The sequence below is a fragment of the Lytechinus variegatus genome, chromosome 16, assembly GCF_018143015.1.
Source record: "Lytechinus variegatus isolate NC3 chromosome 16, Lvar_3.0, whole genome shotgun sequence".
NCBI lineage: Eukaryota > Metazoa > Echinodermata > Echinoidea > Temnopleuroida > Toxopneustidae > Lytechinus > Lytechinus variegatus.
The window spans coordinates 15,267,139-15,294,138 of NC_054755.1; the positions used below are offsets into that span (position 1 = coordinate 15,267,139).

At 36.4% G+C, this 27,000-nt stretch overlaps 1 protein-coding gene across 1 annotated transcript; it reads right to left on the reverse strand.

Annotated features, from left to right (window-relative positions):
• Nucleotides 1–1,534: 1,534 nt before the first annotated feature.
• Nucleotides 1,535–18,738, reverse strand: LOC121429802 (centrosomal protein of 63 kDa-like). Its single transcript, XM_041627034.1, has 16 exons — nucleotides 18,631–18,738; nucleotides 15,865–15,989; nucleotides 14,705–14,891; nucleotides 13,086–13,181; nucleotides 12,199–12,342; nucleotides 11,362–11,475; nucleotides 10,835–11,089; nucleotides 9,622–9,758; nucleotides 9,035–9,187; nucleotides 8,737–8,857; nucleotides 8,215–8,409; nucleotides 7,504–7,662; nucleotides 6,425–6,687; nucleotides 5,880–5,950; nucleotides 4,972–5,159; nucleotides 1,535–1,729 (listed from the first exon to the last, which is right to left on the reverse strand). The coding sequence occupies exons 2-16, from the start codon at nucleotides 15,897–15,899 to the stop codon at nucleotides 1,559–1,561; spliced, it is 2,289 nt and encodes a 762-aa protein (XP_041482968.1). The 5' UTR covers nucleotides 15,900–15,989; nucleotides 18,631–18,738; the 3' UTR covers nucleotides 1,535–1,558.
• Nucleotides 18,739–27,000: the final 8,262 nt, after the last annotated feature.

Consider the following 27,000-nt stretch of genomic DNA (forward strand, 5'->3'; position numbering starts at 1 on the left):
TAATACGGAAAGGATTAAAAAAATTGCAACAGGAAGTGATAGAGAGAGGGAACTCTATCAAAATTGATGTTTTTATTTGTACAGCCAAAACATAAATTAACCAAACCAACAAACTTGTGATCACTCTGTAAATAACAGAGTATACGGATATGAGGACGACCTTAGTAAAATTTCTGACCAAATTGAGTTTGAGTTTAACACAGGATATTGTTACTATAAGAGCCAGTCATGTATGTAATATAAATCCCTAAATTTTTAACAAAAAGTGCTTGAAATGAAATGAAAAACCTACCAACATCCTTACTTTCACTATATTTTTTATTTACTAAAATTATCAATCGTGGACCTGTGTCATTCTTCTGTTCATGTACTCAATATTCCAAAGATCCCCAGTACAGTAAGAAGAAACAATATTACTAAGAGTAAGAGCATGGTTTTCTGAAATTGTTTAATAGAAATCTTTATTTACACAGTACAGTGACAATAAATATATTTGGTATGAAAAAGTATCATATATGTACATGAATATTTCCAATTTCAAATTCAAACTAGGAAGCACACAGAAATTACTATTAACATCAATCCATTTTTGTTGAATCCAAGAAATTTACAAAAGTCAATAACATAAACCAATATTTCAATGATTTCAGTGAGTTGTATAGATTAACCTTTCAACTTACACCATCATATTCTCTACAAATAGTCTTTTCTGGTCAATGTTTCAAAGGTTACACAACATTTGCTCCTGTAACAATTGCTCCAGGCTTTATTTCTTGTAGGGTTAGCATTGCAGTAGGGTTTACTAGGTTTAGGGTACAGTGTTACATTCAGGGTTGAAGTTAGTCATTTCATTAGTGTGTGGAATTCATAAGCGGAGCCATTGGGTGATTTCAAGTCCAGTGTTGGCCTTGGTGTCAATGTTGAAATTTGGAATGCTTCCCCTAGCTCCAAAACTTATTCAGAGTTTGTAAAACTGATCGAGATCACAATATTGACATCTCAACAACTAGTGAGTGACTTTACGGGACCATCTTTATTTTATGTTTGGTGTTATAATCGTGTAAAAATTGACCCAATACCAAAAGGTCAACACTGAAATTGAAATCACCCATTGTCGCAAGATCAAATGTCATGGAACAGTTTCATAAAGACGTATAAGACGGGAATGCTTATGGAATAATTAAAAAAGGCAAGCCAAATTGCTGATACAATGTCTAAGTTGCAAAAAATCAGTGACAAAAAAAAATTCAGGCCGGCTCTCTTGGCCCATCAGTTGGAGAAATGGAACTGTGGTCTTTTGTTCCAGATCCAGAACTATATACTTGCATCTGATTTGCTAAGAACAAATTTGCCAGATTTACTGACGAGGAATTTCAAGTCCATCAATTGGAGAATCGCACATCAGGGAATGTTTCGCCAAAGCATCTGTGGTCTTTTGTTCCGGATCCTGAACTATAATATTTGCATTTGATTCATTGGCTAAGAACAAATTTGCCGGATTCATCAACAAAGAATATCATCATCGCCTTTCCTAGTTAATCAATTGGAGAATCGCACATCAGGTGTCTATGTTCCTATGTGCTAGTCTCTGGGAATGTTTCGCCAAAGCATCCGTGGTCTTTTGTTCCAGATCCTGAACGTGTGCGCTGAGAATCTGTTCCAGTTCTGCCTGGTGCTTCTGGTCTTCCCGAAGGAAACGTGTTCCAACCGACTCCCTCGATGGTGGTCTCTGGAAAGAACAAATAAAAAGTGAAAATTAACTTGATGGACTTTCAACTGTATCATGTGATAGGAGACCAAACAGAGAGTAGACCAGGGCTGTAAATCTTATCTGTGAAAAAAAAAATCTTTTTTTTTAATTTAAAGGCCTAATATAGTACCTTCCTTTAAAATTTTGAAAAAACATACAAAAAATAACCATTCTTACAAATTTAAAAATCCTATACATTTCTAGGGGAGATTATTATTTAGTGTCACTTTCCGCTTCAAAATCCTTTTAAATAAGATAATAAGTGGAATGCCTCTGGCTGTCACACCTGCATCACGCAGTTCAATATAGCAGCAGTGCTGACTTTGAAAACTACTCTAACTCTCACAAGATGTTCAGTGATACATGATTACTATTATGTCCACTTTTCATGAACTAGACCAATAAACTTACAGAGATATGATGGTTATTCAACAAAAAACCCCAACATGGCCAAAGTTCATTGACCTTACATGACCTTTGACCTTGATCATGTGACCTGACTCTCGCACAGGATGTTCAGTGATACTTGATTACTCTTATGTCCAAGTTGAATCAGATCCATAAACTTTCAAAGTTATGATGGTAATTCAACAGATACACCCAATTCGGCCAAAGTTCATTGACCTTTGACCTTGGTCATGTGACCTGAAATGCGCACAGGATGTTCAGTGATACTTGATTACTCTAATGTCCAAGTTTCATGAATCAGATCCATAAACTTTCCAAGTTATGATGGTAATTCAACAGATACCCCCAATTCGGCCAAAGTTCATTGACCTTTGACCTTGGTCATGTGACCTGAAATGCGCACAGGATGTTCAGTGATACTTGATTACTCTAATGTCCAAGTTTCATGAATCAGATCCATAAACTTTCAAAGTTATGATGGTAATTCAACAGATACCCCCAATTCGGCCAAAGTTCATTGACCCTAAATGACCTTTGACCTTAATCATGAGACCTGAAACTTGCACAAAATGTTCAGTGATGCTTGATTACTATTATGTCCAAGTTTCATGAATCAGATCCATAAACTTTCAAAGTTATGATGGGAATTCAACAGATACCCCCAATTTGGCCAAAGTTCATTGACCCTAAATGACCTTTGACCTTGGTCATGTGACATAAAACTCATGCAGGATGTTCAGTGATACTTGATTAACCTTATGTCCAAGTTTCATGAACTAGGTCCATACACTTTCTAAGTTATGACGTCATTTCAAAAACTTAACCTCAGGTTAAGATTTTGATGTTGATTCCTCCAACATGGTCTAAGTTCATTGACCCTAAATGACCTTTGACCTTGGTCATGTGACACGAAACTCTAATAGGATGTTCAGTAATACTTGATTAACCTTATGGCCAAGTTTCATGAACTAAGTCCATATACTTTCTAAGTTATGATGTCATTTCAAAAAGTTAACCTCAGGTTAAGATTTGATGTTGACGCCGCCGCCGTCGCCGTCGGCGCCTATAGTCTCACTCTGCTATGCAGGTGAGACAAAAACCCACTACTTGGCAGCTCTGGTAGACTATGTTACAATCTATAGATTATATTATATCCTACATAGATTGAATCCTGTATAGTGATTGGTTCAAATAGCATCATGTGACCACATATATTTCAACTATGATGTTGCGTGAAGTCAAACCTCGATATGTTTTTCGCTATACCGATATTCTGACGTCACTATTTCAGACAAGTGGAATGCCTCTGGCCGTCTCACCTGCATCACGCGGTTCAATATAGCAGCAGTGCTGACTTTGAATACTACTCTAACTCACACAAGATGTTCAGTGATACATGGTTACTCTTATGTCCACTTTTTATGAACTAGACCAATAAACTTACAGAGATATGATGCTTATTCAACAAAAAACCCCAACATGGCCAAAGTTCATTGACCTTACATGACCTTTGACCTTGATCATGTGACCTGAAACTCGAACCGGATGTTCAGTGATACTTGATTACTCTTATGTACAAGTTTCATGAATCAGATCCATAAACTTTAAAAGTTATGATGGTAATTCAACAGATACACCCAATTCGGCCAAAGTTCATTGACCTTTGACCTTGGTCATGTGACCTGAAACACGCACAGGATGTTCAGTGATACTTGATTACTCTAATGTCCAAGTTTAATGAACTAGACCAATAAACTTTCAAAGTTATGATGGTAATTCAACAGATACCCCCGATTCGGCCAAAGTTCATTGACCCTAAATGACCTTTGACCTTAATCATGAGACCTGAAACTTGCACAAAATTTTCAGTGATGCTTAATTACTATTGTGTCCAAGTTTCATGAATCAGATCCATAAACTTTCAAAGTTATGATGGGAATTCAACAGATATCCCCAATTCGGCCAAAGTTCATTGACCCTAAATGACCTTTGACCTTGGTCATGTGACGTGAAACTCATGCAGGATGTTCAGTGATACTTGATTAACGTTATGTCCAAGTTTCATGAACTAGGTCCATATATTTTCTAAGTTATGATGACATTTCAAAAACTTAACCTCAGGTTAAGATTTCGATGTTGATTCCTCCAACATGGTCTAAGTTCATTGACCCTAAATGACCTTTGACCTTGGTCATGTGACATGAAACTCTAATAGGATGTTCAGTAATACTTGATTAACCTTATGACCAAGTTTTATTAACTAGGTCCATATACTTTCTAAGTTATGACGTCATTTCAAAAACTTAACCTCAGGTTAAGATTTGATGTTGACGCCGCCGCCGCCGCCACCGCCGCCGCCGTCGGAAAAGCGGCGCCTATAGTCTCACTTTGCTTCGCAGGTGAGACAAAAACTGGATATTTAGCTAAATTCTCGGGCACACCGGCCAGCGAGCTCTCTCTCCCGGGCAAGTCCTGCGATGCGTCGGCGCAGGCACTCATCTGCGTTCCGCTGAGCGCGGTGGCTCTGAGAAAAGTAGGTAACCGGACTTTGCAAGCTCAGTGCATAGATTTTGGTTATAAATTATCTAAAGTAGGATATAAAACAAATATATCAGGCATTTCATTCAAAAGCATATATATATATCAGGCTTCGAGAAAGTATAAAGGAATTATTAATCCTCGGTTGGACTGGCAAAACTACTATATTTCCCTCGGGGCAAATAGTAAATGCCAGACCAAACTCGGATAAATAATTCCACTATACTTTCTCGAAGCCTGATATATTTGTTTAATGTACATATAACTATTCTTACATTGTTTCGTATATCTTTTGGCATAAAACCCAAGTCTGATAAACTGGACACCTCAAAGGATGAGCTACCTTCCTCCATCTTATCATCATGACCAAGGATACTATCAAAGGTGGGTGGAGACGGGAGAGGAGATTCCTCTGATTCCAAGGAGCCGGTCTCAAGGGAGTGCATCATCTCTGAATCTGGGGCTGAGGAGGATAAAGGGATTATGGATGGTTAGAGCTTCTATCCTATTGCCAATCACCATGGATAACATTATCAATCACGAGCGGTGATAGGAAAACTGCCTAACTGATGCTTTTTATGCGAAAGAAAAAGAAAATAGTGAGTGGGGGGACATCGACTCTCATTTGAATATCACAGAGTTGTGCATATAAGTGTTTTGTGAAAAATAAGTGAAATTTTAAAATGTCATAACTTTCTTATTTTACATCCGATTTTGATGACATTTACAGTGTTGTGATTGATTGATTTTTCTCTATTCTAACAGACATTTTTCTGGGGTGGACTTGACCTTAAAGTTTGTATAACTACGCTATTTTGAATGTATGCGTTAATATCTGTTTTCATGTAAGTTATCTGTTTTTGGAATATCTTATTTCATCGTATTTGTATGTTGTGACAATGTTTTACTTATGTATTTGATGTATGTTATTCATGTTTTTTATTGAGAATGTAAATAAAATTGAAATGAATTAAATTGTAGCATTGGATTTTAAATATATTCTAAGGTAGTCATCAAACCACTGCTTACATTAATTACAGCAAACTGGGAAAAACAAGATATTTCAAGTACATTTCAAAGTACAAAAGAACAAGTGATTGTTCCTTGTTTAAAAGGATGGAATCACTGTTTCAAGAATATTTCTTCAGAAAAAAAAATCAAGAAGAAAAGAGACATTACTTACTTTCTTTTAGGTGATCCGTTCTCTCTAGGGTATTCCTGTGAGGGCTTGCTAGGTGGTTTTGTTGGTACATTCTGAATGCATTCATAAAACAAATAATGTACAGTTTGAAATTAATTAAATATTTTTATTTCATTATATTACTTTTTAAAAACACATGTGTCTGTGTAATCCTACAATAGTGTTACAAGGGATTCATATCCATCAACATAAGATAAGGTCGGATATCTGTGATATTTTATCCCATTACCAAGTTAATAAAGCTGAATGATTGGCACCAAAAATTAAATTGTCTTCTTCATTGTGACATGAAAGTGTAATAGTATGTACACATAATTTTATGGGTTGGCCTCTTACAATGTTTATTCCTCATTAGCCATTGTGTTCTTTAATTTTTCTTTAATCAATTTTACGTACATTCTTAATTAAACACTGTCTGTTTTATGTATTCTTTATCTGTCAATCTATTTAGGAGAAACAATTGAAACACCACTAATTGTCAAAGTGGTCAGTATTCATTGGTATTGAAACTTGAACAGAATGCATACCTTGCATAATTGTCAGTCAGACTGGATAGAGGTCCAGGATCTGTTCTATCCTGAGGGCCAATGAACTGTCTAGTCCTGGCTTGATCCAGACCTGGCCTAATTCTTCCTGGACTAGATCTTGGGCTGGATCTACTAGGACTGGACCTCCTCCTATCATGTGCTGCTATGCCAGTGAGAGTTTGGCCTGGAAGACTATTGGACTGGGCCATTTTTTGCTGATGCTGTACCGCTGCAAGTTGACTCTGTAGCACATTTTCATCAACCTTGATTTTACAACAACAAAATAAAAAGGACACTTACAGTATTGACAAGGGAATAACAAAACTTGTCCTGGGCATATGTCATACAGCCCTTCAAAAACTTGTACACAATTTTACGAGCAAATGGAGCATGTTCACATTTAGGTGCAAAATCACCTGCTCAGGGATATATCATTGAACACAAGAAAGGATCACCCGTCGTTCATAAAGTCATGTGTGACTTAATACATACAAGTTTATGAAACAGCCCCTTTGCCCAAATGCTCCTTACATTTGAGTCATGTCTTGTGGAAATCCTTTAATGTGCTTCTTACTTCTTGATTAAATGCCATTGGGTCTTGAACCTTCTGTCCTGGATGATGTTTCATAAGCTGTTTGCAAGTTACAAATGACTTTACGAACGGCTGGAGACCTTTTCTTGTGCTATGTGATATCCCCATGTAGGTGACTTAGCACCTAAGAACAGTCGTTTGTAAAGTTATTTGTAACTTTTTTGTAACAGCTTTATGAAACAGCCTCTTGATCCCAAAGCTCTTTAACTTTTATTTAAATCTTAAAAATGGTGCTATACACTACATACACTAGACTACCTTCTTCTTGATTAAATGCCATTGGCAGTTGGACCCTTTGTCCTAGTTCCACGTTCCTTAAATCTGACTTTAATCTTCACAAAAATCCTTTATGGTGCTAAAGAGAGACTACTTATTTCTTAATTAAATGTCAATGACTACTAAACCCTTTGTCCTTGTTGTAAGATTCCTTAAATCTAACTTAAATCTAGTCATTGAAATCCCTTACAGTGCTACAGAGACTACTAACTTCTTGATTTGGGTGTTGAACCCTTTGTCCCAAAGTTCCTTCCCTTGACTGTCCTTCTGCCATCTCTCTTTGTCCTCCTATAGTTCTCTGTACATGTATGTAAGATTCCTGAAGGGAACGGTTCTCAACTCGCAAAGCTTCAAGTTCTGCATTAGCCATCTACAGGTATAGAAATGCAAAGATTAGTCATAGAGGTATTGAGGCTCAGTGGATGAGTCGTGACTTTGAACCATAAGGTCCAGGATTTAAATTCCAGAGTTTAAATCCCACTGAAGCATTCACATTTTATGTGATTAATGTGTGGAATTTATAGCGGAGCAATTGTCCCCAGAGTCGGTACTTCGTAAGGAAGGAATTCAAAGAATATTCCAGCGCCCAATAAGGGCATCTATGTTAAAGCCGGAAAACTTTATGCAGCGCTTAGAAACATACATGTATTGCAAGCTAAAAATGTTGAATACTAATAGCATTATTCATTATTCTAATATTTGATAGTCGTACTTGTGTACCATAAGTTTTATGACATAGAGACAATATTCCCGATAAATACAAGTTTGTTGGGTTTTTTCTATTAAATAATATTGTAAGTTATGGGGGGGGGGAAGTTAGGGCCATAATTTGATTGCAAAGAAGTAACAATTATGGCAAACACGTAATGGTTGCCAGCTCTCCTGCTGACTAATGAACCTGTGGAATAATAGATCACCATACCTGGAGCTCACTACAAGCTCTCTCTTTCCTCTCAATTTCTTCTCGCAATCGTTGCTCAGTCACGGTGAGCTGTGACCTCAGAGTATCCATTACTGCATTTCGTTGCGTGAGGGCGCCAGTCAGAGATTCAATTTCATGTCGCATCCCTTTCAGTTCGGCATCAAGATGGCGTTCTATGCCTTCCTCCAGCTGGTTCTGTGTCCAGGAAATAAAATAGATTGAGAATTCTTTGATCACAAACTTTGGCTATAATCAAAGGAATTTCATTTCATTTAGTTAACATTCTTTTCAAATTTCATTTCATTTAGTTTATATTCTTTTCAAATTTCATTTCATTTAGTTACATTCTTTTCAAATTTCATTTCATTTAGTTTTATATTCTTAATGAATTTCATTTCATTTATTACAGAATCCCATCCTTAAAGACCCCCTGCTCATAAAGACCAACTTTCTTTTCTTCATGAGTGGTCTTTAAACACAGGTTTCACTGCATTTCAATTTCTTCTCATGAAAATTCCCTACCTTTTGTTTGAGACTGACTTGGTGTTGTTGCCTTGCTACATTATCCAGTCTTCTTAATTCATCTATCCTCTCTGTGAGTTCCATGTTGAGAGACACATTATCACCCTGTACATCATCGAGCCTGGTATCAAACACAGGAAGAGAAATCAAATTATTCTGTGACCATTAATATGCTAAATTCCAATCATCTTTCACCAGGTTGCCATCATGGAATAGCCAATCAAAACTATTGATACTTATTAGTATTGTACAAAGGTTTGACAATCATCCAATAAGAATCCCTGTAACAAGCCCTTACCTGTTCTCCAGTCTATTGATCTCCATCTTAAGCCTGGCCTCAGACTCTATCAGGTCCTGGATCTTCCTCTGTGAGTCCTGGAGCTGAGCCCGTAGTCTAGACGTCTCCTCGCTGGCCTGCATTGTCCTCATTCTACTCTCATCTTCATGGCTCCTGGATGGAAAATGAACCAATAAAATAAAATTAAATTTGTACATTTCATATTCCATGCACCACAAATGTTCATAATCCTTAGAGCCTTTAGGGTCAACACCTTTTTCCCTCTCTCAGGATCAATGAAAATGAACAGGAGGCATGACACCTCAGTCACTATAGCAAGTGTAGTGGATTTTTCACTTCATAAACAGTCATCTAACTAGATAGACCAAGGGGATATTAGTTGAAATGGGTACATAGCCTAACAACTAGGAAATTAGACAAAATGGTAATTCATTCATGGGCTGAATGGCAATTAGACCAAATGGTTAATAGACGCTCTGATTGTAGAAGAACCAGGATTAGACCACGTTGGATGAGACCAAACAAAAGATTTGCAGTTGCAGCGGGGATAGACCAATCCTCAATGTTTCAACTGAGATGAACCATACCTCAGTTTGGCTTCTCTTGACTGGATCTTGCTCTCAAGTGTAGCCATCTGATCCTTTGTCTCTATCTGAAATGAGCGAAGGGTGCCCTCTTTAGACTCTAGTTGCTTCTGCAGAGAGCTGACCTCGGACTCTAACATCTGTTATAAAAATAGTCACATACAAAACCAAAACTATAAAGGTAAAAGGCTAGGATCATTAAATTGCACGAAAATATATCAAAAGAAAAGGAAAAGCATCTAAGGATCAGAATTGTTAACTTGAAACATTATGTGATTTAACATCATACAGGACCATTCTATATGGATTAACCAAGAGATTTACAAATAATGTACACACAATAATACAGGGCACACAAGGTTTCTTTAGACAAGGACCACAAAACAGGAGGGGGGTTCAGCCCTTCAACTTTTTTCAAGGTGCAAAAACATAAAAATGATTGGGTTATGAGTTCATGCAATATCAGCCACGCCCCTTTCAAAACTATTCCGCAACCTTTGGATAGGTATTGCAATGTACAGCAGTGTTTTGAAGAGTATGCCCAAGCTAAAGAAACCAAGCATTCACTCCATTTATTTTTACACATGACATGGCAAGTGCATTATTTGTTTTATAAAATGGTGTCACTGAAACACAGCCTTTAAAAGGTTTTGCAGCAGGTTTTTGTTGCTCTTCTACTCTGACACAATATACAGTATCTCTAGATGCTGCGGTGAGTGCTTTACACAAGAAAATTTTGAATAAGTGACCAACCACCCAAAATCCAACAAAAAGTTGGCAGGAAAGGCTCTCTGTAAATAAAAAAAAAAGCCAAAATGGCAATTGGTCTTCAAAAAAAAAAAAATTAAAAAGTTAGCTTATCTGAAAGAGTACTAAATTATTCTCATCAAAAATTGAAAAAGAGACAATAAGAGAGCTTTGAGGGACTGTTGGAAGTTTCACCATAATTCCACAGTGTACACATCTTATGCTTGAGTGAAAGCTAACTAGTAACTTTATTTTCTCCATATTTTTTCAAGGTCTTGCTGAGTTACTTTTGCATTCCATCAAGTACTAAGTGTGTGGGTTATTGTTGATTAATGTTGACAATTTATTTATCATTTTAAAGCATAGAATATATTTAATTTCAAGCTGAAATAAAAAAAATTTACATTAATTTTTGGCAACTTATTGTTGGTTTTGGGGTGGCATGTTTATATCATTTGATCATAACGACCTGTCTTTGATGTTCTTTCCTTCCAATATCCTCTAATAATTGATGATTCTCATCTTCCACCATTTTCTTTGTCTTCCCTGCATCTTCCAACAGTTCCTCAAGCCGCTGGATGGTGCTGTTCTTTCCATCTAAAGTATCTTGAGCCCTCTGTAGTTGCCCTTCAATGTGGACAATCCGGGCCCTGAAGTCCAAATCGTTCTGGTCTAGAGCTTGTTGACGCTTTGCTAACTGGTGTTTGTAGGCTGTGGCATCTTGCTTCAATGCAAAACGAAGGAAACAAATTAAGGATCTAATGATGGTTGGAAATAACATAGTTTGATTGCTTCCATTTTTACTGGCTCTTCTCCCACTGAGAAATTTTCAATGAATTTAGAGAAATAGAACATATCATATCACAAAGTTTGTACCCTGCGTTCGTTAAATAGTCTATTAAAACATTGAACCTACCAGTCATAACAGATCATCCATATTTCTCAGTTTCATTTTTTCTGTAATGGACTGTATATAGACTAGTAAAGATAACTCACCTGATAGGTCTGGCATTTTTCTGCCAGTTTCTTTCTTTGTTCTTCCAATCCTCCCACTTGCTTCTTGTATGCTAGTCTCTGAACATCCCATTGATGTGCCTGGCTTTCAAAATCCTATCACGAACAAAACGTTTAACAACATCAAGCTCAAGACATTCCTTTCCCTACATACAGAGGTGACAAAACATTTGCTCCGGGCCTTATTTCATCTAGGGTTAGGGTTGCAATAGGGTTTTATGTCAGGTTTAGTGTTAGGTTTATGATAGGGTATAGTGTTAAATTCAGGGTTAAAGTTGGTCATTCCATTAATGTGTAGAATTTGCAGCGGAGTAATCGTCACTGGAGCAAATGACATGGAACCAATACAGATCCCAGCTTTAAAAACAAAAGTGATGCTTCATGTAGGTGATCAGGAATTTGCTTGTGGAGGTACAGACCCTGCAATAGCATATCCCTAGAAGACAGGAAAGAACCATCTTGAATATTGAATCTTAAATTTGTTGTACCCAACAAACAATATCATCAGCTATCCATGGTAGAGTGGTGACGGATCAAAACCTTATACCCTGAATTCATAAAAGTTATTTCGATTCTGCAAACTTTGCATCTATACCTTTGTAGAAATGACACTGTCCATATTTTTTGGTGAATTCACTACTACTGCTGCCGCACTCTGACCTTACTCCAGAAAATTCCTGATCATGTAACCCTTTTTCAAATTCTACTCAATCATAACATTGAATCAGCCAACCTAGGATTAACTAAGTTTTCATCAATTTGTCCTCTGACCTTTGACCCTTTTCCACTACCAATCTGTTCACCATAATGATCACATACCTCTATCTTGCTTTCTGCCATCCTAAGGTCAACCCTAACTTTCCTCAGCTTGATTTCCGACTCCTCTTTAACCTTTTCCACACTGTCATTCTGTTTTCCATGGTGACGCTGAAGCTTCTCATAACTTTTCTGCAGAGCAACCATCTGAAAATGAGAAAAGGAGATAACTGGTGAAGGTCTGGTCACAGCTTCTTGAAATCTACATGTATTATCAATGGTTTGTATCAGGCTAGTGACATCTTGACATTAGTTCATAAAGTTGGCTAAGAGCAAATATGCCACTTACATGCTGTACCGGTTCTTAATTGAGGGAAAGATCATGAAACAAAGTCTAGTGAATTGATTAAATGGCTATCTACTTTATCAAAAAAGAGTCATACAGGTACATGAAGGATCATGGGAGGCCTGGATACAACCATACGAATGATAGCAGCCGGTGCGACGTGTACTGATGACATTTGATCGTATTTTAATTTCTACTCTCTTCTCCTGCAATATTTCTTTAAACTTATCTTGAAAATATCTAATACTCTGGTTTTATAATTATAGCCATAAATGTGTTGGCTGTGGCTGCAGTAATGACAATTCACTTGGAGAGTACATGTATATTTTTCTATATTTTTTCTGTTCTTATGCTTATTTTACCCATCAAAACAAAGTTGTTATAGGGTTTATTTCAAGGCATGGTCAAACGTCCTTTGACATATCAATTCAGTGATAAAAAAAATAAATATTATTCCAAAAATCTAGATTAATGTACCAACAACACTATCAATACAAAAGACATTCTTTGAAAAAAAAAACATTATCATCACAATTAGAATACAATGGCTGGCAAATCTGAATAAATGCTAATCCAAAATAAAAAAAAAATAAAACTTGCTTACTTCTCTTCTGAGCTGATCAACCTGCTGCTCATACTTGGTGACCAACTCTTTCTGAGTCCTTTCCATTCCGCCAAGTTCATGGGTTAATCGATTGGTCTGGCAAGGAGAAACAGTACCAATGTTGAATTCATATTATCTTTTGTATTCATTTTAAATTCAATCAATTCAATCTGTAATTCAGTCCATCATCCAGTCATTTATAAAGTCAGTCAGTCATTTAATTGATTGGTCTGGCAGGGAGAAACAGTACCAATGTTGAATTCATATTATCTTTTGTATTCATTTTAAATTCAATCAATTCAATCTGTAATTCAGTCCATCATCCAGTCATTTATAAAGTCAGTCAGTCATTTAATTGATTGGTCTGGCAGGGAGAAACAGTACCAATGTTGAATTCATATTATCTTTTGTATTCATTTTAAATTCAATCAATTCAATCTGTAATTCAGTCCATCATCCAGTCATTCATAAAGTCAGTCAGTCATTTAATTGATTGGTCTGGCAAGGAGAAACAGTACCAATGTTGAATTCATATTATCTTTTGTATTCATTTTAAATTCAATCAATTCAATCTGTAATTCAGTCCATCATCCAGTCATTTATAAAGTCAGTCAGTCATTTAATTGATTGGTCTGGTGGGGAGAAACAAAAGTTAAATACATGTCACACTCATATCTTATTATATTCCCTTTTTTGTCTTTTTCAATTGATTTAACCAGTAACTTAGTCTGTCAGCCATTCATTTAGTCAGTCATTCATCCAGTCAGGAATCTAATCAATCATTCTGTCAGTCAGGCACTTTATATAGTGCCTTGAGAGATATAGCAAAAGGGCAATAGTAATGTTATCATTTACCAAGCAAGATATCAAACTACATGTACATTTGTTATTCTCCACTCAGGGAGCCGTTTCATAAAGTTGTTCATGTAAAGTTAAGAGCGACTTGTGTAACAACTTGTGAATCTTTCTTACATAGGCTAAATAATCACCAATGATCATTTAAAGGAAACCAAAATCAGCCATTTTGAAGCATGTTTGCCAATGAATTTGAGGATGCCCATAGAAAGTACAACAAGAGTTTTCAAACTCCCATAACTTGCTTATTTCATAACCAATTGTGATGAAACTTTTTTTTAATTGTTCCTCTCATTTTACTCTTTCCAATAAGATTACTTCTCTTCTTGGGTTTTGGTTTCCTTTAATGGTGAATATCACTTCAACCACAAGAAAGGATCACCAGTACTTCTTAAAGTCACTTTTAACTTATGAACAGCCTTATGAAATGGCTCCCAGGACATGAAAGTCATTGTTTGCCGAGCATTATGATCACCTCACACGATGACTGGCTGGAATATCAATAAAAATCAATTTATTTATTTTTTCCAATTAATAAGATAAAAAGGAAATGTACAGAGAAGTGCTAAATACGATGGCAATTAATATACACATAGAAATATCATAAAGGAGCGTAAAGGAATAACATTTCAAAACAAAAAAATGTAAATGAGGAATACTGCCCAGAAACATCAAGTTTCCAGAGGAATGAAGGGAGAAGTTGAATATTATTATCATTATTACACATATAAACATCCCTTGAAGGTAGGAAATTCTGGACTCACCTCTGCTGTTTTTGCATCCAGGGCCATTTTGATGGTGACTATTTCCTCATCTCTCTGCCTGACCTGGGCTTCTGTGGCTTTGATGCTAGCCTCCCACTCCAGTCTCTTGTTGTTGACCATTATATCAATCTGGCGCATTAACTCCTGTAGCTCTGCCTGGCAAGATGACAGCGATCCATCAAAGAGGCTGGTAAAAAAAGACAAAATATCAGACAATGATTTCCCATTCAACCCTTTTACAGACAGGCCCCAGTTGCATAAAAAAGTTACTGGTAACTTTGCCATCCAATGGTAACAATGTGAAAAAGTCAATCAAATGCAAGGATTTCATGGAAGTTATCACTTTTATTCAAAGGCTCAGAACAGGTTACCAGTGTCTTCTCACGAGTATCCTATTCAGGAGCTGGTAACGTAAAGCTTAGCAATCATCAATACCTTTGATTGCATCGATCACATTGTGATTTTCACAATCTATTGTGAAAATCAAGGGTATGATCGATCGCTAACCTTTGCGTTACACAAGGGTCCAGGGGATTTCCCCCAAATGCTTAGAAGATCCCTTGAAAATAAAATAAATAGCCCTGAAAAATCCTCATACGTGTACTGCAATGTTAATGCTTCTTCAATATTGCATATTTAGGCAGTAGGTTGTGAAAAGTAATCCCCAAAATGGAAATGAAAAAAACAAACAATTTTTTGCCTGATCAACACCTTTGTTGCAAGAACAATTTGTATGAACGATTGGCAACAAATCACAATTTTCCATTTTCTCCTGGTCGAGTGGTCTATGGCACCTGACTGTACCCCAAAATTCCAGAGTTCGATCCCGGCCTCGGTACCTACCCCCGTGAGCAAGGCATCTAATCAACGATACTCACTGCCCTTTAATCCTGAATTCAAATAAATGAAAGTGCCATACACATTCTTGGTACATGTAACTAGGTGTACACTTGTTAATGAAAAAAAATTGAAATTTTGGCTACAAATCTGCAATGATTAATAATCATCTTGACAGTAAAATGTATATAGCACTTTTTGGAACAACATCTCCAAGGACTTTGGAGGTATTACCCCGCTCATCCTGGCATGCCAGCACACAATGCATCCCAACCATGTTGCCTTCAAAGCAAATGAAAAACAAGGATTGTATAAAGGCTTACCCTGCCATTTGTGCCTGCTGAACTATGTCCCCCATGACAACTTCTTCATCTACACGGTTCAATGAACTTTAGTTCAGATGCAATTTTAATCACAATTGCATGTCAAAGATCAGTCCATGCCATTCCTACAAAAGAAGTCAAGACATACAATTAGATTCTAACTGTGAATAAAATCAATGACGGTGAATTAGAAGTACATGTATAATACAATTATAAAATAATATACTGTATATAGCACCAAAGGCTAATCATTTTATTGTTAAATGATTAAGGATGATACAGTCAATCCCCTTCAAAAGAGTCTGTGCAGTGCCCCTAGTCTGCCAGTAGAGCCACTGGTCAGAAAATTACAGAGACTGTCTTCTAATAGAAGGATGCACATGAAAAATATTTCACATATGTTATTGGTAATAATATCATTATGTGAGAAGTGAGATTTTTTAAGAGTAAATGGCGACAATAGTCAAATATGACTAATCGCCACTCAAACCAATATAAGAAGAAGGAGGCATCTGGATGAGGTTCACGTAGAGAAATCGGTGAGTTTTTATTCATTTTTTTTATATTGTAATATTGATGACTTTAAATTTTAATGTCATTTCCGTCAGAATAACATTTTGATGCAACGCATCAGTTCATTTATGAACGGATTCGCGATGATTAGGACAATGGATTTAGGTAAAATAAGCGATGGAAATTTTTTACAATTGGAAGGCATAGGCCTACAGCCAAGAACGATTATAACCTCGACCTCGTTCGTAGGATGAGTGGTCCCCTGGCCCGGCCCTGTACAGAAAGCGCTAGAACTTCGGTTTCTGTATTTGGTGAGTGAAGCCAACAGAGTTCAGCTGAACAACCAACATGACAGAGACCGAAGATTTTTTGTCTAACCATACTACTACTAAGTACCGTAAGGGCACTAGTATTCAACCCGGCATAATTCAAAGATTTTGACATATTTCCAAAAATATTTAGAAATATGGAAACTATCTTAATTTCATACCTTGGCTTTGTTATTTCCAGGGCCAGGGTAATCTGTTGTCAGTATTTTCTTTATCAATCTGTCGACTGTATGCGCGTAGGATCGAATTATGCGCCGATGGCCTTTTGCACTGAATTGCATTCAACCTAGTGAGGATAGATAGCAAATCTCAAAAGGGTTTATATTGGTAAATTAGATCTAGATCTATGTAAGTCTCTGGCTTTGATTAATTCCCTGTTTGGTCTCATCTCAAATGGTCTAGTCCATAGTCGGATGGGACAAGGGCAGATTGAGAGACAGGACCATCTTTCATCGCTAGGTTGAATACTAGTGCAGACGGGTTGAATACTAGTGCAAAAAACCGTCGCCGTATAATTCGATCGCCCGCGCACACAGCCGACTGGTTGAAGAAAAAAATAACGGAAAAAGAATAACCAGCATTTGCTCTTAGAAATAAGACGGGTCTGAAATTCAGGTAAATTCTATGTTTCTATATATTTGAGGAAACTCTCCAAACGGGTTGAATACTAGTGCCCTTACGGTACTAGGCCTACGTCTACGCTAGCCTAGGCCCACCCATGGGTTCATATCGTCTCGCGAGTGAAGGATTATCAGTCATACGCACGCGACACACCACTACACTTCGAAAATACAGTGGGCTTTTGCCCACATAAAATATTTTGTTTAAATAAACATTCCACATCCTGCTATGACACTTACCGAATCATTTAGATCCTTCCGTGACTTCTCCTTGAAGTTTCTTTCTAAAAATATGTATATTTTCTTGATCTTTAGTGAAGATTTTACGGAGATAGAAATCAGACAGCGTTGATATCAATTTTCTCCTGAAGAGGGCGCGCGATTTATATTCATATCAAAGACACGACAAGGGAAAGAATAGGCACCTACACTATTTTACACGCATATCGACGCAAGGCATTACGCAAAGTCCGTGAAGTGTCCAATCTTTTCATTGTATAGACTTTGGTACACCGTATACGTATTATTGACGTTCGTCAAAGCTTGTACTGCTGGTTTCTTTCCAGGCACGTATATTATTTTCATTTTTTTTTTATCAGTCATCTTTTTAAATTAATGCAAATGAGTGTTATCATCACCAATAATAATCATTAATTATGTTTTTTGAAGGCATTTCATTAATTGGTGCCCATAATTAGTAAATTAATCATGAGGATTGCGCATTCAAAGAATTTAGATACAGTTATAAAATTACCGAGGAGCTGAATCAAGGTTGTGAAATTATTAGCGCCACCAACGGGCTTCCTTGTATTTCCGTGGAAGAGACAAGCGAAGTCACTTTCGAGGCCGAGGTAAGCAAAATGTGCTTTTTTTTATCGGATTATTATTTTATTATTATTTTATATTCAAAAAACTCTTGCTACTTACCGGCAAGAGCCCCGGTGCGTAGCGAGAAGGAGCTTCGGCAAATATTACTTCAGCAATGAAGCGATGTTTGCCGACTACTTCGAAATCCAGGGTCAAACACAGTCTATTGTACGAGGTTAGTACATACTAACCTCGTACAATGTGTGAGTGGCCTAGGCCCCTAGACGGTAGTGAGTAGTGCGTAAAAAGGTAATGCGCGAATTTAAGGTCACACTCACACCACCATAAACGTATGGGACCAGGTAAAAAGTTTAAGTCCGGCCTAGAATTAAGGATTCACAATAGTCAATACCACACACACTGGAATGTCTGGGCAACATCACCATGTTCACATCTATTGATAAATACTGATAGTAATAAACAAGATTTGGACCTACCTTGCAATAGCTTTTCCGCGCTCTTTTCGAAATCCATTTGCTGCTGCATAAATTAATGATCGAATATCAAAAGTCGCGCGTGCGCAGATACGGAGCGGACGTATGTTATGAGTGCACAACATATTATGCAAACAAGTCGATGCTGTACACCTTTAATTTAAACATAGTATAAAATGAAAATGAAGGAGAAGAAGAAATAAGAAGAAGACGAGGAGGAAGAGGAAGATCTAGCTTAAGAGGAAGAAGAAGACAATATTGAAAGAAGCTCCTCTGGCAAATTTCATCGGGAAAATAAAAACGCCGGGGATAACTGGAGAAAAGGGAGGGAGAAATAAAGGGAAAGGTCATGCAAGGAAAGGGGGAAATTCAAGAAAAGGAAAAATGAAGAGAAAACGAAGATTTTTTTTAATGAAAAGGGAAGGAAAGCGGGAACAGGAACGAAAGAAAAGCATTTGAGAAAGAATAAATCATTCCGAAACTTGTAAATAATGCAATATAGCATGATGGGAAATAAATTAAAAGATGACACAGTGGCAAACAGCTTTAGCGGAAACGAATGTAGAATGGACTTAGTCAAAAACTAAATTAGAAAACAAAGAAAGGGACAAGAAAAAAAACCGGGCTGCTTCAAAGATTGAAAATAAAGAGCTGGAAGAAAGATGGACAGCATCCAACATTGTGCTATTTTCTGATTGTCAAATACATATCTCAAAGTTAGATTCTCATGATGATGTCGCTCGCTCGGGACAGCTTTTTAGCACATACTGCGTCCTTCGTTTTTGTGTAACGTATACTGCCACAAAGAATCCTGTTCACAGTGGCATTCTGATCACAAAAAATGGAAAGAGAGAAGAGTGAAGATATATTATTCTCTGGATATCATGTCAAAATCTATCACAACATTGGATTTTGATAAAATGTCAAAAATTTTGCTCGCTCGCTTCGCTCGCAACTTTTTTTTAGAGATAAATTCTGTCCGATATATACATACGCACTGATAGGCTGGCCCTCTCAATTTTTTTTCCTCATTACACCATTACGCCTGTTCATACCATGATATGAGAGGGAAATTTTTGGCTCTTGCCGCCGCCCCCGCCTCCCCCCCCCCCCTCTGGCCATCGACCCCTGCTACGCCGCTGGAGGATGAAGAAGAGCATATATCCTGTTGAAACGTTTACTGGTATGTATATCTATTATATATACACCAACAATGTTTACTAAAGCCTATACCGTTGTTTAAACAGCCATGCTTCATTTATTGAAAATTGAATATTAAAAATCAAACTATGTTTAAGAATTTGAATTTTTATTTTAACCAACTATACTGTAAGGTAAAATAAACAGTTTTGTATAAACGATTAAACAGCGTTTTAGTGTGTAAGCCTCTCTCTCTCTCTTTTATTCCCGCTCTCTACTGTTTTCGGGGGTTTTCGGTTGAAAATTTTCTCTTCTCTTCCCATATGCATATCCTATACTAAAATCAGAAAAGTCGTGTGACTCCTTTATAACAAATTACTACGAAAGTCAGAGACTCTAAAACGATTGTTACAAGAGAAAGTGTTTATGTATTGAAAATGTATAGACCATGAGCAATCAGGCAAGATTACGAAAGCACACGAACGGGGTTGGGAAGGATAAAGCTTTTGTTAAAGATTGACCTAGCTGAATTTTTTTTTTCTTTACTTTCGATTTGTGTTTAATTAGATGCCAAAACAAATCACCCCCCATCCATCATTATTAAAGAGCCGGTTTTATTGGACATAGCTGCGTCGCTGTGAAAGAGAGAGAGCGAGAGGGAGGGAGGGGGTGGGAGAGAAAGAAGGAGAGAGAGAAGGGGTGGGGGGGCGGGTAGAAACAAACGTAACGAAGTTGAGAGAAAAATATGTTTGTATAATAGTTTGTGCCATGCAGCAACAAGGCAGGATAAAAACAAAGGCTTTAATTGACATTCGCATCGAATTTTCACAAACAATACGCTGTAGATTATTTGATATCAGACACTGAAACTACTAATTTATCAACAATTGTATAACGTAATCAAAATAATTTGATATTTCTGAATACGCGTTGCTGAGAGAGTGGAAAAATGAGAAAGGTGTGGACAGAGGGAGTAATAGATGAGGATAGAGAGTGTGTTGTGTAAGTGTGTGTGTGGGAGGTAAGGAAAGATACAGAAAGACAGAGAGAGGGAGAGAGCTTTCGCTAAGGACACACGATCGACGGAAAAAAGATTACAGTAAATGTATTGAAATTGTCCGTCAACTGACAAAGAACAGCTGGGAGGTCTATTGGTGAACAAGAACAGCAGTTTCGTCCTGATTTTCGGAGCTGCCGAAAAATTTGCAGAATACAGACTTTTGTCTATAATATAGTCCAGGACAAAAAGTCTGCCATTTGATTCACCAATTTTCGACAAAGACTTCTTGGTGGCTCCTTGTCATGAAGGACATTTGACAATTAATACATTTTCTTTGTTCTTAAATCCGTCGCGCATCGTTTGGTTAAATCCCTAATGAGATACGCATGAAAGAAAAACATTCTAAGAGACTAGAGCTAGGAGAAGAAGCTTAACTGCTCTCATGATAAAGGTGTAACCGTACGGGCAGATCAAAGATGAAAATACATGATTAATAAACAGCATAAATCTATGATAATAACCCTCCTGGAAGAACCCACTGTGTACCACAGTGGGTTCACAGTGTGGAAAACAATGTGCAATCACCTTCACAATATTAAATTTGAGCATTTCTACTGTGTGAATCACACCTAACACACTCATAACAGTAATACTCATGCCCCCCCCGTAGTTACGCCACTGGTCATACTGTAGACATGGTAGAGGTGTCCACAGTGTGAAAATATCTTCACAATACAGAATTTTAGCATTTTACCAGTGTGGATAATATTTTTACAGAGTCCACTATGCGAACACAGTGTGGATTACATTGTGTGTCTCTGTGTTCTTTTCAGCAGGGTTAATACCTCATATTAAGAACCTCTATGGCGTTTTACTAATTAAAACATTGAATATATTAAGTGCAATTATACTTAAAAGATCATGCATTTTAAAGAAAAGGGACTTCAGGTGTTTCTTGAAAGTATGGTCAATGATAATTTCAGGAATATTTTTCGGTACGTTATTCCAAATTCTTCCAAGATCTAACTTGGGGTGTTTCATCAACATTTTGGCCTGACTAAAATAGTCAGAGCTGACAAAAATATATTCAGAGATGCTGAATTTGTCGGGGAAAATGAAATTAGTCGTAGAAAACCTCCGACTATTTTTTTTTTCATGAAACCCCCCGCCCCCTGTACGCTCAGAATTTGCTTAAAAAATTGACCAAAATCTTATTTTGATTTCTCTTTTTAATTAAACGTGCAAAATAGAAAGAGATGATTAAGAACAGAAAGGAAAAAGAAAAGAAATAAAAAGTAGAAAAAATAGAAAGAAGAGAACGAGAAAAAAGTATAAACAGTACCAAGAACAATTAAGGAGTATGGTTGGGCCATTTTTCCTACGAGTTATTCCACTCTCACAGTCACTGATGGATCCAGGATAGGGTGCACAGCCGGCCTGTCATGCCCCTTTTAGAAAAGGCATAATTAGAATTCTTAATGTAAATATGCGGTCAAAACACGAGTGTGTGAAAGTGAGGTCCTTTTTTTCTTCTTTCTTTATTTCTTCTTTCTTTCTTTCTTTATTTATTTCTTTCTTTATTTCTTTCTTTCTTTCTTTATTTATTTCTTCTTTCTTTCTTTCTTTATTTCTTCTTTCTTTCTTTCTTTCTTTATTTCTTTCTTTGTTTCTTTCTTTCTTTCTTTCTTTGTTTGTTTCTTTCTTTCTTTCTTTCTTTCTTACTTTCTTTCTTTCTTTCTTTCTGCTTGTCATTTTTTCCGTGGAAGAAATTTCCTTAGATTTTTTATGAAAACCTGTTTTTTTTTTTTTTGCTTGTCAATGTTTTTTGGGGGAAAATGTGACCCCTTATTTGGGGGATCCTGGATCCGCCCCTGCTTACAGTTAATAACAAACTGCAGGTATAATGCCTTGCCGAAAAGTTTTATTGTTTTATTGTCTTGGCTTGTGAAGCTAAGTCATGCAAATACCAAAGGAGCGCTTTATGAAAGAACTTGTCGAGTGTATTATGCGACAAGTCCCATTTTATCCGACGGTTACCGGAGTAACAGTGCCTCTCAGCCAATCAAAATCTATAGAAAAAATGTCAGATTCTGACAACTTGTCGGACAAAAATATTGACGAATCCCTCCCTTCCTAGTGCTCCTCTTCTATGTTTTATTGATCCCATCAATTAATACTACCCTGCATCGAATCAATAGACGTCTGGCCTCCAATTAAATTAGAAAGGAGTACAGTGCATCATTTTATTTGGAGAGATGCTATAAAAGAGCTTTGGTGCAGAGATAATTACTTACATTATTCATTTCATTGTGATACAGTCGTCGCTCGTACAATACATCATTATTTCTCTCATGGTTAGCAGCGTCGTAATTTTGTAATGCAACATACAAGATCACTCAGTAATTAACTGGGTATCTATCCACCCACATAATTCTTTTCCCTGCATGAAATAATTAAAAAGCTGCGATGAGGGTAGACAGTCGCCTTGCCAGTGGATCAAGCTTATTTTATTGAAACTCAAATTTTCATTCTAAAACTTGTTATAAGTCCAACATTGAGGTGTTTGTGGATCGGTGGATAAGTCCCTGGACTTGAACCAGAGGGTCTGGGGTTCGAATCTCACCGCAACACTCGCGTCGTTTGGCAATGCACTTATCTAAGTTTGCCACTGCCCACCCAGGTGGGTGTTTCACAAAGATCGGGTATAGCCATAGCCGCGCTAATGAAACAGTCACATTTTCCCTGATACGGTCCTTACGGCGAGTCGAAATCAGTCGTTTTAACATTTTTTTTTTGTACCAGCAAAATGGGTGGTTTCGATAAACATGATAATTGTAACTGATTTTAAATGTATTTTGTTGTATTCCATTTATGATTAAAAGAAAGATGATTCATGCCTTCCCGTTCACTGGCTGTTCATGTAGGACCCGGTGTCCTCAGATATAGCGCTCCTGTGAGTTATGTACTGACTGGGTTTACCCCTTAAATTGTCAGTGAACGGGGCAGCTATAGAGAGCACTGGGTTCCGCATAATGATGGGCTGTTGGATGGGTTGGGGTGAATGAAGCAGATGTGAAATTATTATTCTTACATTGTGCTTGTTCATAGTTCTTTTGTAATAGTTATATAAATTTCTATAAAATCTCATTTTTCCATTGTAAAAGAGAACTGTTGCTCGTCTAGCGCAATGAGCATCTACTGACGGTGTGCGCGCTCTACAAATATACACTATTGTTATTATTATTATTAAATCAGATAAAACGGCTACGCGACTTGCCGTAGGCGACCGTAGGGGAAATGTTTCTGTTTATGGCAACTCCCGACGTAGGAACTCGGCAGGACAGTGTTTTTGGTGGTAAAATATGTCTGCAGCATATGAATATGAATATTATGAATATATGAATAATAATAGAAAAATCAAACTAGCATAAATTCGGATGTAAAATAAGTTTCGCTTATTTTTCACAAAACATTGATACGCACAATCAGGGACATGCAAATGAGAGAGTCGATGATGTCCTTCATTTACTATTTCTTTTGTTTGAATTATACAATATATAATATAGATTTGATGTTAAGGACCAATTTGACTAAACCTTTTATATTATCAAACAATGCTAATTCCACACGTTCAGGGAAGAATTAATCGTTGTGGAAATAAGATTATTTCATATTTCATTTATTTTCTTCTTACAAAAGAAAAAGTGAGTGGATGATGCCACCAGTCTCTCCATAATGATGTAATGATTGTATAAGTGTTATGCTTGTTGGATTTTTCTCATTTTATTCAAATCATCTTTTTATTGGGGCGGGTGCTTTGATACGGTAGGGCTACTAATTTTAATTCTGTATAGATTTGCTAATGCTTTGCTGATTTTGTATTAACAGCCTGTAAATCAATGATATCTGGCTTTATTATGCTTATTTCATATGTGGACACATTGCCTACTAATTAAATCTTGAATTTTCATTTGTCGTCTTTGGCTCGTATGACAACGTCATGTTTGCATTATTAAGAGCTGTTTACACAGGCATTCTACTTGCATGGTCATCCCCGACTTTCAAAACAGTTCGGCGGCCCTTTATAGAGATCATTTCAGATGGATCACGTAAAGAAATAAGCCAAGACAAGCACTTAAAAATTCATTCTGTTTTATAGTCGTATCATTTATTTTGCCAGGAATAGACAGGGTTAAACAGAAGTCACCAAATATCACAAGCAGACATACCATCATTAACATAAATCTTGAAAAACAATGGAAGCAGTACATTAACAACGGACAATGCCTAGGACTACATTATAGGCTATGAATTTGTCAACAGTAATGCTAGATAAATATATAGTTCATGTTACAATTTTACTCTAGAAATATCGATATTCTCCACCCTCAGAAATTATTTAACAAAACTTGAAGTTGGTTCAAATCTGAACCGACTAACGATTCTAAAAAAAATAAACACTTGCATGCTAAATGGATTTTTTTTAACAACCGCTTGGTCAGTTCATATATTAACCAACTTACGGGTTGGTAAAACAAAATTCTGAGAGTGCAATAGTTGGTCAAGGAGTGTATCCTCGATTTTTTTTTCGTGAGGGGGGGGGGGTAGGTAAGAGGAACACCAACTTCTGAAAAAAGGACAAGAAAAAAAGGTAAGAGATTAAGTCATTCTTAACTTCTTCGTCGAATCACAAACTCTTGTATTTTTCGGAAAAAAATCTCCGGGGTGGGGGGCGTCTTTCATACATAAGTGCACTTGTATAATTTCAACACATTGTGTAATATCAGCCAAGCCGCTCTGGAGTAATATATACGGGAAATTTATTTATATTCAAATCATTACTCTGCTACAGCTATACTTGTATTATTCGAACTCACTAAAGTTGTATGTAAATAAGCTTTGCTAAACTAGAACAACGAGAAATTAAATTATTTCATAATTAAATCGTATGAGAAAAGAAAATACAATAAACAGTGCTTCTCTGTATATCATTATGCATTCTTAAGGCGAAAGAATTTAAAATTTGATATATATTTCAGTCTCTATAGACCCTACACTATGTTTGATGAAATCATATTAATAATGTTTAAAATTTTGACATATTACAATAATGATAATAATAACAAAGATTACAATGTAATTTATAGAGCCCCAATCTTTAATTATTAATCCCACTATAAAATATATAATCGATCGACTCTTGCAAATAAAACAATTATTAAGGAGACCCGTTTTCATACCACCAAAATAATAAGATGTAGAGATATAAACCTTACTAATCGGATTTGAACAAATCATTAATCGTTTATAATAACTTGAAATATAAACATTGATTCACTAAATATGAAAAAATGCATAACTAGGGAAAGACGGAGCTAGTATTCATTTTATACTGTGATACGTTTATCAATATACCTTTCATTTATTTCAAAAGTTGGAAGAAAAAATGCAGGATATTCTTTTTCCTCGTAAAGTTTCGCTTATTTTCAACAAAATAGTTATATGAACGAGCCAGTTACATCCAAATGAGAGAGTCGATGATGTCACTCACTCACTATTTCTTTTCTTTTTTTATTGTTTGAATTATACAATATTTCATTTTTTACGAATTTGACGATTAGGACCTCCTTGCCTGAAGCACAAAATGTTAAAATAATGGAATTCCATGTGTTCAGTGACGAATGAAACTTCATTTCACACGACAATGACGAGAAAATGAAAATATTTCACATTTCATATAATAAATTACAAAAGAAATAGTGAGTGAGTGATGTCATCAACTCTCTCATTTGGATGTAACTGGCTCGTTCATATAACTATTTTGTTGAAAATAAGCGAAATTTTAAAATGCCATAACTTTCTTATTTTACATCCGATTTTGATGGAATTTTCAGTGTTATGCTTGTTGAATTTTTCTCTTTTTATTCAAATCAAGTTTTTGTTGGGGTGGACTTGTCCTTTAAAGAAGACCATGCACACTTTTTTTACATCGTATCTATATGATTACATTCAGCATTTCCGTTCTACTGTATATACAGAAGGCATAACTTTTTATCAATATATTTTCCTTTTGGTTACATATTAATTGGGCACATTGATACCATCGAATGGTACAGTATCTTACTGGACGGACCTCGAATTATTTAGATAATACATACAGAAATTAAAACGTAACTCTCTTGTCACGCAAGAAAAATGCGAGAAGAGAATATATTACAACAGTTTGTCATTCT

Excerpts from the sequence above, each read along its gene's own strand:
- LOC121429802 (XM_041627034.1), bottom strand. The coding sequence starts at position 15,899 with ATGGGGGACATAGTTCAGCAGGCACAAATGGCAGG. Across the intron at positions 12,343-13,085 it reads TTGATCAGCTCAGAAGAGAA|ATGGTTGCTCTGCAGAAAAG; the intron begins GTAAGCAAGTTT and ends TCTCATTTTCAG. Across the intron at positions 5,160-5,879 it reads AACGGATCACCTAAAAGAAA|CCCCAGATTCAGAGATGATG; the intron begins GTAAGTAATGTC and ends TATCCTCCTCAG.